Source organism: Portunus trituberculatus, chromosome 47 (genome assembly GCF_017591435.1).
Source record: "Portunus trituberculatus isolate SZX2019 chromosome 47, ASM1759143v1, whole genome shotgun sequence".
In the NCBI taxonomy this organism is placed as follows: domain Eukaryota; kingdom Metazoa; phylum Arthropoda; class Malacostraca; order Decapoda; family Portunidae; genus Portunus; species Portunus trituberculatus.
This window is the reverse complement of record NC_059301.1, coordinates 9,188,707-9,200,548: the sequence shown is the minus strand read 5'-3', so window position 1 is coordinate 9,200,548 and position 11,842 is coordinate 9,188,707. Positions and strand designations below refer to the sequence as shown.

General features: G+C 41.3%; 1 protein-coding gene across 1 annotated transcript in view; it reads left to right on the top strand.

Moving 5' to 3' along the window:
* The window catches only part of LOC123498136 (guanylate cyclase 32E-like), a 222,757-nt gene extending 211,752 nt beyond the window's left edge, over positions 1–11,005 (top strand). Inside the window, exons 23-29 of the mRNA XM_045245310.1 lie at positions 1–40; positions 606–757; positions 4,766–4,864; positions 5,521–5,665; positions 6,983–7,081; positions 8,803–8,928; positions 9,169–11,005. The exon at positions 1–40 is cut by the window's left edge and continues 73 nt beyond it. Coding sequence (XP_045101245.1) covers positions 1–40; positions 606–757; positions 4,766–4,864; positions 5,521–5,665; positions 6,983–7,081; positions 8,803–8,928; positions 9,169–10,193 — 1,686 coding nt within the window. The 3' untranslated portion in view covers positions 10,194–11,005. The remainder of the gene's footprint in view (positions 41–605; positions 758–4,765; positions 4,865–5,520; positions 5,666–6,982; positions 7,082–8,802; positions 8,929–9,168) is intronic.
* The last annotated feature ends 837 nt before the right edge of the window (positions 11,006–11,842 follow it).

Sequence of the window (11,842 nt, the reverse complement as noted above, 5' to 3'; positions counted from 1 at the left end):
GAAAGGACAGACCAGCTGATCGAGGAAAAGAAGAAAACGGGTGAGTGCAAAGAAAGACTGAATTAAACCAAGCATTCTCTCTCTCTCTCTCTCTCTCTCTCTCTCTCTCTCTCTCTCTCTCTCTCTCTCTCTCTCTCTCTCTCTCTCTCTCTCTCTCTCTCTCTCTCTCTCTCTCTCTCTCTCTCTCTCTCTCTCTCTCTCTCTCTCTCTCTCTCTCTCTCTCTCTCTCTCTCTCTCTCTCTCTCTCTCTCTCTCTCTCTCTCTCTCTCTCTCTCTCTCTCTCTCTCTCTCTCTCTCTCTCTCTCTCTCTCTCTCTCTCTCTCTCTCTCTCTCTCTCTCTCTCTCTCTCTCTCTCTCTCTCTCTCTCTCTCTCTCTCTCTCTCTCTCTCTCTCTCTCTCTCTCTCTCTCTCTCTCCACTGGACCTTCGCTCTGAGAATTTCCATTTTTAATCACGTTCTAATTAATATTACTGAAATGTGGGTTCCTTTTCTTTGCATTACCGTGATGAAAACCCTCATAATCTACTTGGTCTCACGTGATTAACTTCTTCCTCTCTCCCTACTTCCTTCTCACTATGTTCCCCCGATCCCTCTTCCCTTTTCAGAGGCGCTGCTGTACGAGATGCTACCGCCCTACGTGGCTGAGCAGCTCAAGAGGGGACGCAAGGTGCAGGCAGAGAGTTTCGACTGCGTCACCATTTACTTCAGCGACATCGTGGGCTTCACCGAGATGTCCGCCGAGTCCACGCCCTTGCAGGTGACGTACCGAGAGTGTGGTGCTTTCTTAACCCCTTCAGTACCATGACGCATTTCCATATTCACTCTGGTTACTATTTGGTGATTTTATACAGCTTCAGAAACTCATGCTGGGAATTATAATAGTGAAGGTTGTGGCCATTAATCTTCTGACCTTCATAGATCCTTGCTAATGTCAATGAAATGGTCTAATTATACACAAATCTCAAGGTAAAAAATGTGTCCCGGTACTGAAGAGGTTAATGTTATAGGGGAAATCTGGCCAAGAGCAAAATAAATAACTAAACAAAAAAGCTCAATTAAATGCCAGTCTCCAAGCAGGTCCGAGCGATTTAGCTAAAAGATTGCAGTTGTGTTCATTACAGTGGTCGACGAGAATGTTGATTTTTTTATTATTCTTTTTATCATTTTTCGTTTTCTTATGTAAGAGGGGAAGTCTGGTCAAGAGTAACAAAACTGACTAAACAAAAAGCTCACTTAATTGCCAGTTCTCGAACAGGTCTGAGAGAGTTAGCCAAAAGATTGCAGTCGTGTTCTTTACAGTGGTCGACGAAGTTTTTTTTCTTTTCTTTATTTTTTCTCTTTCGTTTTCTTTCCGAGACGGTGTTTTTCAGGTGACGTCCAAGTGTGTGTTTGGTGTTATTGAAGAATTGAACCTTCTTCTTATTATTATTATTATTATTATTATTATTATTATTATTATTATTCTTATTCTGTCAAACACACTTTATCTATCTTATCTTATTCATCATTATTGCTTTTTCATTTACTTTTTTTTTTCTTTCTGGGACTTTGATCTCAACATTTCAGGTACAGAATTTAGCTCGTCTTGTTTTCATTTGGTACACGAAATTGTTTATCTATTTTGTTTTCTTTGTTCTTGTCATTGTTTTAGATTTTTTTTTTTTTCTTCTTCATTTCTTGGACCACATTCTCAATATTCCAGTGACGCTTCAGTGTGTGGTGTTTATTACGAAATTAATCCCTTCAGTACCATGACGCATTTTCGTATTCATTCTGGTTACTATTTGGCGATTTTATGCAGCTTCAGAAACTTATGTAAGGCTTAGAATAGTGAAGACTGGCCATTAATCTTTTGATCTCCATAGACCTTTCCTAATGTCAGAAAATCGTCTGATCATACCCAAAGACTCAAGGTAAATATGCCTCCCAGTACTGAAGAGATTAAGCTCGTCTTTCTCACTCAGATGGATATATTTTTATTCATTTGCATGCATTTCTTATTCATTTACCTATCCGCTTATCTATCCATTTTTATTCTTCCTTTTTACATTTATCTATTCATTTATCCTATTCAGTTAATCATTTCTCTAAATTTTCTTTTTTTCCCAAGTCCGTATCATTAATAGTTTCTGCGTCTTATCTTCTCTACTTTCAATAGATGCAAATAGAAGTTATACTGGAGGGAGGATGGGGTATTCGAGGGTGTCTTTACGTGTCTATTAATACAGTAATTCTACATCATAAGTGCAAAAACATATACCCATAAGAATCTGGCTATTCATCAAAGATTTAAAAATTTTCCCTTGCGAGGTATCAAAATGTTCCAAAGTAGGGAAATTGTCACATGTATACATATAGAGCAACATTCTTTATTACTGTTGCAATTTGTGTTTGTTTCATAGAGAGGACAAGTTATAAGACTGTATGTACGTGGCATGTACTTTTGACGAGGTTAGATCAGGTACAAATGACAAATAGTGAATTGGAGGGTAAATAGTCTTCGTACATAATGATGAAGTATAAAAAATTGTACCTAAATTTTATTTTATTTATTTATACCATCTGGGCTTTTCACGGGAATTCAAGGGCTAAAGGGGATACTTTTTGGGGCACCTCCTATCTCAAAGCCCACCCGCTAGGAAACCTTTGCCCCGAGTGAGGAAGCCCAACCTACACTCGGACCGTGGACAAGATTCGAACCCGTGCGCTTGGAGACCCCTCGGACCACAAAGCACGCTTGGTTCCACTGTCAATAAATCATCCGCCAAAGTGAGACAAAAGTAATACCATGAGTTTACCATGTGTGTGTCAAGTGAAGAGACACACACAACTCAAATACAGTAACGAAAATAAGTGTGTAAAGTAAATAGCACTTAAACAAACAACAAGAAAGTAAAATAATAGAAAACTAGAAAATTATAGTGAAGGAGTGTGGGTGAAATATACAAAAATAAAAGCCGGAAAACAAGTAAAAATGAAGGAACAAAAAAGGGAAGTAAAATAAGAGGAAAAGCGGCTTAAGAAACTATGGAAGGCGATTCAGTAAAAAAAAAAAAAAAGAAAAGATATAAAGATGTAGTTTTATAGAAGGAAAAAATAAGAAGCGGTTTGAAAAGGAGTTACTGGAAGGAAGTTTTATCAGAAAGGAGATTGAATGGAAGAGTTGAATTTGGGATGAAAAGTGTAGAGGACGAAAAAAAAATGAGAAAAGTTTAGGATTGTAAAATATGGATGGTCGAAAGAAATTTTATGAAGTTTATATAAGAAGGGAATTACCAATGAATATTTGAGGATCAAGAATAGCAAGAACTAACAAGAGAAAAATAGATGGATATATATCAGAATTAAAATCAATAATTAGGACAGAAAATGCGTAGGAGTATACATCAAGGAGTCAAAATTAAGTAAAGGATTAAAGGACAGAAGAAATGTACAGAGAGAAACAAATAGAAGCAATTACATAGACAGGCTGAGTCTATAAAAGGCAGCGAAGCAGAAAGTTGTGTAGCATGTGTGAATTTTATTAGTCTGGATATGAAATTACCTCTCTTCTTCACTTGGGGTTAATTTACGTACTAGTTAGTTATGAGAATTTCAGACCTACTCTTTCTGCGTTGCGTGCGTGCGTGCGTGCGTGCGCGCGAGCGCGCTCGTGTGTGAGTGATCTACAGACGGGAAAATATTATAATTCGTGCGGGTTTGTTAAACAAATTTTCCCCTGCAGCATTAGGACGCAATTACCCACAGCAACTAATAAAAACAACATTTTTTCCCTTATTACTAATTTTGCCTGCCACCGGGACGCCGTGGAACGCAGTTGCCCAGCGACGACAAACCCCTAACAAAACTTTGACCGTCGCCGCTTTCTGCACCACGTGCATCTCATGATAAAATGTTGGATGGGGGAAGAATTATTAAATGCACTTTTTACCGTCACTCATAATATGCAAGGAACGATGAAAAGTATGATTTTTCACTTTGTTATACGTGGTTTCTCTCTCTCTCTCTCTCTCTCTCTCTCTCTCTCTCTCTCTCTCTCTCTCTCTCTCTCTCTCTCTCTCTCTCTCTCAAGGCGATGGGAGAGAATAGTTATCTAGGCATCCAATAATCAAGATTCATTTTGTTTTTTTATACATGTACACCATCTATCTATACTTATTCCCACACATTCCCCTACATACCACTTTACAAAAAATGTCTACTGAAAATCTCTAGATTACGTCGTTAATTTTACCTATCTAATTGCCTCCTACGAACCATTCTCTAATCTGCCTATTAATTATATCTCTACTATCCCAAAATCTAGTGCACCATTCCACATTCTCCTAATCCCATTAACCACACAACTACAGTCTGTTTATCGAACGTGCCCACTGACCCTGCTATCTAACACGCCTCTACTCACATCTCACTGCGCTATGCGTCTACTTCACCGCGCATGTCACGACTTGTAAGAAAACTTGTAAGAGAACTGTTTTAGACGAGACACAAGACAGAGGAAACAAGTACGGCAGGTTAATCCTTTCACTGCTCTCTGGCATACATTTCTTCAATCACTAATTACTCCGAAATATCTTTATACCTGTTAGAAGTTTATTTCTATGCCTTTTCTCTTCTTTAAAATATTTATAAAATTTCATATATTGTTTTTTCAATGTTCTCATGTGTTCCTTACCCCTGTGAAAGGTTTAACTTAACGACTAGACAACTTTTTTTTTATCTTTTATTCATCTATTTATTCCATTTTGTTCTTTTTTATCTACAGGTGGTGGATTTTCTGAATGACCTGTACACCTGCTTCGACTCCATCATCGGCCACTACGACGTGTACAAGGTGGAGACGATCGGGGACGCTTACATGGTGGTGAGTGACAGTGTGGCGGTGTGTCGTGTTGTTATGTAAGGCAGGTGGTAGTGTTACACAGATTGGTACAGGTTTCAAGCACCAAGCTGTCTGACTGAGAGGCACTACGGCTGTTATGATTATGAGAGGTGATATGAAAGCTCTCAATGATACACTTGTGTTTGATTTTCTTTTACTACGATTTCAAGTCTTTTCGAGAGTGATTACGAAAGAGGGAGTATTATAGTTTTATTTACATTCGGTAAATCTGAAGTTTGAAGAAAGATGAAACGTTCGTGCACAGGAGATGGAAAAGATGTTTGCTACAAAACAAAAAAAAGATAGATAAATAAATAAGTAAGATAATAATAATGATGATAATAAATAATAATAATAATAATAATAATAATAATAATAATAATAATAATAATAACAACAATAGAAGTGATATGCGTAAGAATCATCAGAGAAGCATGGGTTGAGGGAGGAGGAGGAGGAGAGATGAGCTAATTAAGATAACCTTGACGTTACACTTGCTAATTCACTTGACCACTTCACCGAACAAAAATTAAGCTAAATGCATCAAAAGATATGAATTCCTCAATCAATCACCTTGCTGTCCATCCCAATCCCTCCTTACCTCTCTCTTTACTACCATCCACCCCTTCCACCCTCAGGTAAGCGGGCTACCTATACGCAACGAGGAGCAGCATGCGGGCGAGGTGGCTTCCATGTCCCTCCACCTGCTAGACGCCATCAAGAAGTTCCAGATCCGCCACCGACCCACCGATACCCTCAAACTGCGCATCGGACTCCACTCAGGTGCGTTCTAACACTGTACATGGAAGTCAATTTGAACCACGTGGCATTTGCGGAGCGTCGCGTGATGATTAACCCTTTCAGTACTGAGACGCATCTTTACTTTGAGTTTTGGGTGTAATTACACGATTTTATTTACTTTCGGAAGCGTCTATGGAGGTCAGAAGATAAATGACCTGAACCTTCACTATTTTAATCCCCCACATAAGTTTCTGAAGCTGTACAAAATCACCAAATAGGAAGCAGAGTAAATATGGAAGCATGTCCTAATACTGAAGAGGTTAGTTGATAAGGGTGCGTGTGGTAGGGAGAGTTATTAAGGTGTGTCTGCGCGTTTGATGGTTGTGATATGGCAGTTACACTCAATAACACTACACAAGTATTGAAGAGAATACTAATACCATACTATTTTAAATTCGCATTCGAACAGAAGAAAAATAATAGTAGTCGATTTATTCAGTACTGGGACACATTTTAACCTTGAGATTCGTGTACGATTAAACCATTTTGTTGACATTAGGAAGGGTCTATGGAGGTTAGAAGATTAATGGCCAGAGTCTTCACTATTTCAATCCCCCACATAAGTTTCTAAAGCTGTGTTAAATCACCAAATAGTAAGCAGAATGAACATGGAAACGCGTCATGGTACTGAAAAAAGGGAAGGTATTTTAGTATTGCGTGGAAGACCCGACAGGAGGTGAAGATGATCAGTACGCCAAGAAATCAAGTAACCAGGGCCAGTTCATCGTCCGGAGATAATCTGACTTGTGATGAAGTTGTTAAAGCGATACCATGATGTTTATTATTTATTCATTGTTATTGGAACGACTGGTGATCTTTGTTGTTGTTGTTGTTGTTGTTTTTCTTGTTCATTTTCATGTATTTTTTTTTTATTATTATTTCATTGTTTAAGAGGAAACGGAATAGTATATTATTGTCAGTTATTGTTATTATTATTATTATTATCATTATTATTATTATTATCATTGTTTTATTACTATCATTATTATTTTATTATTTTTATTGTTATTATTACAATTATTATTATTATTACTATTACTATAATTATCATCAAAATCATTATCATTATTCCTCTAATTTTTTTTTTTTTTTTTTTTTTTTGTAATCTCAAGTAAAGTAAAAATAAATTAATAGGAGAAGCATCACTGTACAGAAGGGTTGAATATATCAATATCAGCTCAACAAAACACCATCAGTAAACAATTCACTATAAAGCAAGAATCATAACACCTGAACTGGAGGGCTAAATCACCAATATTTCCTACACAATTCACTACATGTACTCCCTCGTCCCGCCAGGCCCTGTGTGTGCCGGCGTGGTGGGCCTCAAGATGCCGCGCTACTGCCTCTTCGGGGACACTGTCAATACTGCCTCGCGCATGGAGTCATCGGGGCAAGGTGAGGAGTGGTGAGGAGTAAGTGGTGGTGGTGGTGGTGGGGAAAAATTTGGTGGTGAGAATGATTGTCAAGGTTAATTAACAGAATGATGAAGAGATGCATATATTATTCACCCAATCAGATATTCGCCTATACACGGAAAGAGCTTAAAAGTCATAGCAATTGATCTGTGTGTGTGTGTGTGTGTGTGTGTGTGTGTGTGTGTGTGTGTGTGTGTGTGTGTGTGTGTGTGTGTGTGTGTGTGTAATCTATATAGACGAAAAGTTTGTAGCATAGAATGGAAGACTAAATTTGTTAAGCACTACACACCACTTCGGAAACCATCAAGAAGTCGGAAGGACACTCATTTCCTTTACCGCGTTAAGAAAAAAACATAATTTTCATTGTGCGCTCAAAATAAATCAACAAAAATATATATACTTTTTAGAACACACGCACCCTGTCACAGAAAGTACCGTGCAATACGCTGCAAAAATGAGTTCCTGCCGCGAGCAACATGCATACATTAAAACTTCAGCGCTGAATTACGACTAATGGCTACAGTGAAACAAGGATTTCCTAGTTCATTACGGACCGAGTACGCTGCAGAACCCGCTGTGTGTGTTTGTGTGCTGTTTGCCTTCACGGGTTTATTTGTGTAGCAGTTCCGTAAATTTTAAAATGTTATGAAATTATTGTGCACACAACCTAATTTTATGTAATGTTTTATGTAATGCGTCACGTGCTATTTTGACATTGAAATAATTCGCTGTATTTCATTTTCTTTTCTTTTCCTTTCTTTTTAAACAATCTGTAAATCGTCGGTGATAGTTTACAGATTACAATGGAAGTTATTATGTGTTTCAATGATATATTCATCATTTCCGTTATAGTTTAGCAGTAACTCTACACTGTCAGAAAGATTAAGTACCTATGAGAACCTGACTGGCCATCTTTGTACCTCTTGGATATAGTTATGATGACAACCTAAAGCGTTTACAAATATACTACCACTAGGGCCAATAGAGTCACGTTTTGGTCATCCAGTAAGCATAGATATGGGTAGGCGCCGCCCATCACCTGCCTTGCTATATATCGATCGCACTCACACACATCCATCGCACTCACAGACACACTGACAGACTGATGTAATGCACCACCAGATAAAAAGAAAAATTACTCGCCAAGGCCAGACAAAGTTTCTTCTTATATGTCGATCTCTAACACATACACTAAGCTTAACATTAGAGTAAGTGTAAATCTAATCAAGGTGTAAATATTCATGCGGTCTCACAAAGCGCGGATCAAGCCTGGTACAATCAGAACCTGACTGGAAAGCATTAGTTTTTTTTTTTTTAACTTTTTCCAGTTTTATAATCAAGGCAGCAGCCCCATCATCAGCCTCCATGAATCCACTGCGGGACACAGTTCATCCTTTATAACACTCACACGAGTCGGCTCCCAGGCTATTCCAGGCCACCCAAGCACTACTATTTACCATCCATCTAACCCTAATCTTCCTCGTCTTTATCATCTTTAGAAAAAAATTACTCCTTTAATAGCGTATGACGAGTCCTGCGCATGTCCAAAAACACTTACCAAAACAATCAAGCCTGTCAGAGGACACCAAACGACCAAGACACACCACTGATAGACTTGCGCCTCATTTTCGTTCGTAGTTCTATTTAACTGTAATTGTAAATAAGTCTTCTTGTATGCTGATGGCCTTCCTGTACCGGCAGCCCTCAAGATCCACTGCTCCGTGCTGTGCCGCAACATCTTGGCCAAGGTGGGCGGCTACATACTGGAGGAGCGAGGCCAGGTCAAGGTGAAGGGCAAGGGCGAGATGACCACCTACTGGCTCGTGGGTGAGTAGTAGTAGTAGTAGTAGTAGTAGTAGTAGAGGTAGAAGAGGTAGTAGTAGTAGGAGGAGGAGGAGGAGGAGGAGGAGGAGGAGGAGGAGGAGGAGGAGGAGGAGGAGGATCAAAACTAGTATAAGTAGGGACTAGTAGTAGCAAGGCAGCTGAAGTGATACTATTGCATTACGAGTCTTGTGCACAGTATTCCATGTGCCAAGTGTTGGTTACATGCTTGCCTCTATTCTTCAGGTGAGGACCCGGAGTGGAAGCGGCGCCGAGAGAAAACGAGGCGTCAGCGCGGGTTTTATCCCGCTAGGAACGGCTGTGTGGGCGGGGGAGGTGGCAGCTCTATGGGCATTGGCGGTGGCGCGGCCCGAGGCTCCTTGCGCTGTGTGCGCACGCCCGCCTCGCCGCTGCCCAACACACTCAGTCTCGAGTCCCAGAAGTTTCTGAAGTTCACCATTTCGGACGAACTCGGGATCCACTGCACACACGAGGTTGCCACCCATGAAGCCTCGCCGCCCGCACCTGCCTCGCCCGCTTCCGATGACGGCGGCACAATGCGCCGTCCCGCTCTTGAGGCCAAGAGGAACTCCTACCCATGTATCAAAGAATCCCGTGATGGCCCCCGCCGTAGCCGTGGCCAGTCCTTGGCAGGGCCACGAGACGACTGTCCCTTGCTGGCACATGCCGACCTGGCGCCCTCGCCTGGTTCCTCTTTCGCTGGCTCCGGTGAAGAGGAGGCACTCGCAACCAGCCGCCGCACATCGGTCAGCGAAGTGTGCGCGTCGCGGCCTCCCAGCATGATAGATCATGGGGGTGACGGGCCGCCCCCTACCCCTGGAGAGCCGCCGCCAGGCCCTTCTAGATCTAACAAGAATCAGTCTGAGTCCCACGATGCCGCCCACCTCTCCCCATCCGCCCTCGACTTGGTGCTCGCGACGCCGCCCTGCAGCAATGTGTGTGGGCGGACAATTAGCGGGGGCGGTGCCCTTACTAAACCCCGCTACAACCTGGCAACAGGAGGAGGTCGGTGGTTGCCCCAGGGTCGGCGGGGTAGCTCGACCGACGGAGACAACATGTCAGGGGTGGCAGCAGGAAATGAAAGTAGCGACGGAAGGACTGCTCGATTACGTTACTGCGGGCGCCAAGAGGGAAGCTCCACCGCTGAGTGCGAGGAATCGGCACCGCTCCTGGCTGGTGTGGCCAATTATCGCATCATTAACGAGCTGCGGACTCCGCGCACCCAGCCCGAGAGAGAGACGCCCGTGTGACTCACTCACCACCCAGCCTCGCCCCGCTCAGGGGAACGAACATTATTACAATGTTACGCTCTTGCCCAACCCACGATGCTGCGCAACTCCTGCACGAATGAGGTTAAGACAGGGCAAAATGTGCAATACCACGAAGAGCCGGGAGGACACGTCTGGATGTGATGAGACGCCTGGCGACCAACAATTACATGTTAGTGTATGAAGTAAAAAGTGAGTGGAAGAACACTCGTGCTTGTGAAGGGACGAAACTGAGGAATGATGAGATGGAAAAGTTACTATAGAATAGTTGTGTGGGGGATAAAGAACTAAATTATCACATTGAGTAAAGGTGTGGCGACGCTAAGAACACAGGTGTGGTGGTGCATGCGGTGAGGTGAGGTGGTGTGGTGGCATAAAGGGACGAATACTTTGTGTATTGAAAGAAAATAAAGACACTTGAAGTGTACATGTGTGTGTGTCAAAGCAGTTATGTGATGGCTTTCCTATTCACGTTTAATTCAGTGGTAACGTATGCACACACACACACACACACACACACACACACACACACACACACACACACACACACACAAACACACACGTGCGCCCGCGACACACACAGACAGACAGACAGACACACACACACACACACACACACACACACACACACACACACACACACACACACACACACACACACACACTGCACCGTGAATGTTGCCAAAATATATAATAATACCTCACAACGTTTCTTGTGTCACTTAAAAGAAAAATAGAAGTTCAATTATTTATATAAAAATAATATAAAAAAATAAAAGCATTGATGATCTAAACAAGTGTCTGAGTTTTATTTGTTTTTCTTTCCTTCTACAAGCGTGTCTCGTTCCCTGCCTTCTTTCAATTCAAATGCGCACTTAGTTACTTTTCAAGAAAATAAATGTTTCATTTTCCTTAGTTTCTTTTCCTAACAATAAATACTTCCATTTCCTCCTAAGGTAAAAACTCAAGCATGCAAAGAATTCAATGATTACAATTGATGTGTAGTTGTGGCAAACACTTGCACACATTCACATGCTTGCCCACTACAGGCACAACCATTTTCAACGAGTAACAAGATACACCCAAAACGAAAGATTAGCAGTTTTTCTATAATCAACTTTCTGAAACAGCTTGACTGTCTTCCTTTCTGATTTCCATGTGCTCCAAGCCAGACTCCTGACACCTAAATGATAGACAAAGAAGAGAACTGATATGGTGATTTAAACACACGAAGGTGGCACCAAATGTGAGTGCAGGAAACCAGTCACGTGAATTTACCCTATACGCCACAACACCTTCGTCCTCTACCACTCACGAGGAAGCATCAACACTGCCTCCTCACCTCCACTCAGTCAAACTCCAGGAACACACTCGTGCAACCTTTCTACTTCCACTATCGAATAAAAAGAAACTATGGGAGGATATATTTCGACAAAAAATAATGTCACTTTTTTCTACGTCTTGAGGTGTGACGTAGAAATCCGCAATATTTCTACAAATTCGAAGGACAAAATAGTAAATAAACTGCAGCAAAGGCAAAAACCTATAAAGTGAATATACTACCACAACATGAGTAGTCGTCTCATGAATTACTAACAAAGACTAATAGTAAACATTAAGCCTAATGTATT